Source organism: Galeopterus variegatus, unplaced genomic scaffold, assembly GCF_000696425.1.
Source record: "Galeopterus variegatus unplaced genomic scaffold, G_variegatus-3.0.2 Scaffold14653, whole genome shotgun sequence".
In the NCBI taxonomy this organism is placed as follows: Eukaryota; Metazoa; Chordata; class Mammalia; order Dermoptera; family Cynocephalidae; genus Galeopterus; species Galeopterus variegatus.
In genome coordinates, this window is record NW_007740764.1 from 9,892 (window position 1) to 10,703 (window position 812).

The 812-nt window shown below is 34.6% G+C and overlaps 1 protein-coding gene across 1 annotated transcript in view; it reads right to left on the bottom strand.

Moving 5' to 3' along the window:
• Positions 1-332: 332 nt before the first annotated feature.
• Positions 333-812, bottom strand: part of LOC103582021 (sex comb on midleg-like protein 1) — a 10,435-nt gene continuing 9,955 nt past the window's right edge. The window contains exon 5 of the mRNA XM_008563710.1: positions 333-449. Within this exon, the coding sequence (XP_008561932.1) occupies positions 333-449 (117 nt within the window). The remainder of the gene's footprint in view (positions 450-812) is intronic.

Consider the following 812-nt stretch of genomic DNA (forward strand, 5'->3'; position numbering starts at 1 on the left):
TTCCAGATGTAAAGATGAACCAAAGTCAAAGGTTTTTCACTATTTCCCGCATGAAGTGTATTTGTAGATTATGCACAGAAAACAATAAGCAGACGTAAAGGATGAACTTCCAACTGAACTATGCAAACGCTAACATGTTAAGTGGATTTTAAAGAACTAGACTGAACTGTAATGTAGTTCTGCAATTGTGGTGATAATATATTTTTAGAGGATCCCTTCACAAAACAAAAACTAGTAAGGGCAGAAAAATGATTTCACACCAAGAAGGCACTGGTCCCCCCAGAAATAAGCCCAATCTAAACTGACACAATTTCTTCAATTGTTGTAGAATGTTACTTCTTTAAACTTTCAATGTAGTGGCACAGCTTCACGGCTGGCCCCAGCTTCAGCCCCATATCTTTCATCATTATGTCACTCCTGAGTAGTAGCAGGGCCTGTCCGTCAATCTCCTACAGAGAGAATGAAATTATAATAATTAATAATGCTTTCATATTTCATCAGATAGAGGTTCCTTCTTTATATACAAGAACATGGTATATTCTTGGAATATGCATCTACTTTATGGAAACTATTAAAAATACAATTTGGACAGTGAAGCATCATTTGATAATTTACAAATTAACTTCGAATTTTAAGATCAAGAACACTTAACCTAATATCTTAAAAAATGAACTGTGTCAAACTACCAAATTTTAAAAACTGGGTGTTGAATAAAATACTAAATATCTCCAACAAAGAGGAAACGTATAAATGGTAGAAATGAATTTCAGGCAGTCAAAGTTCTGAGCAGGGCTGGCAATGATAGTAAACCC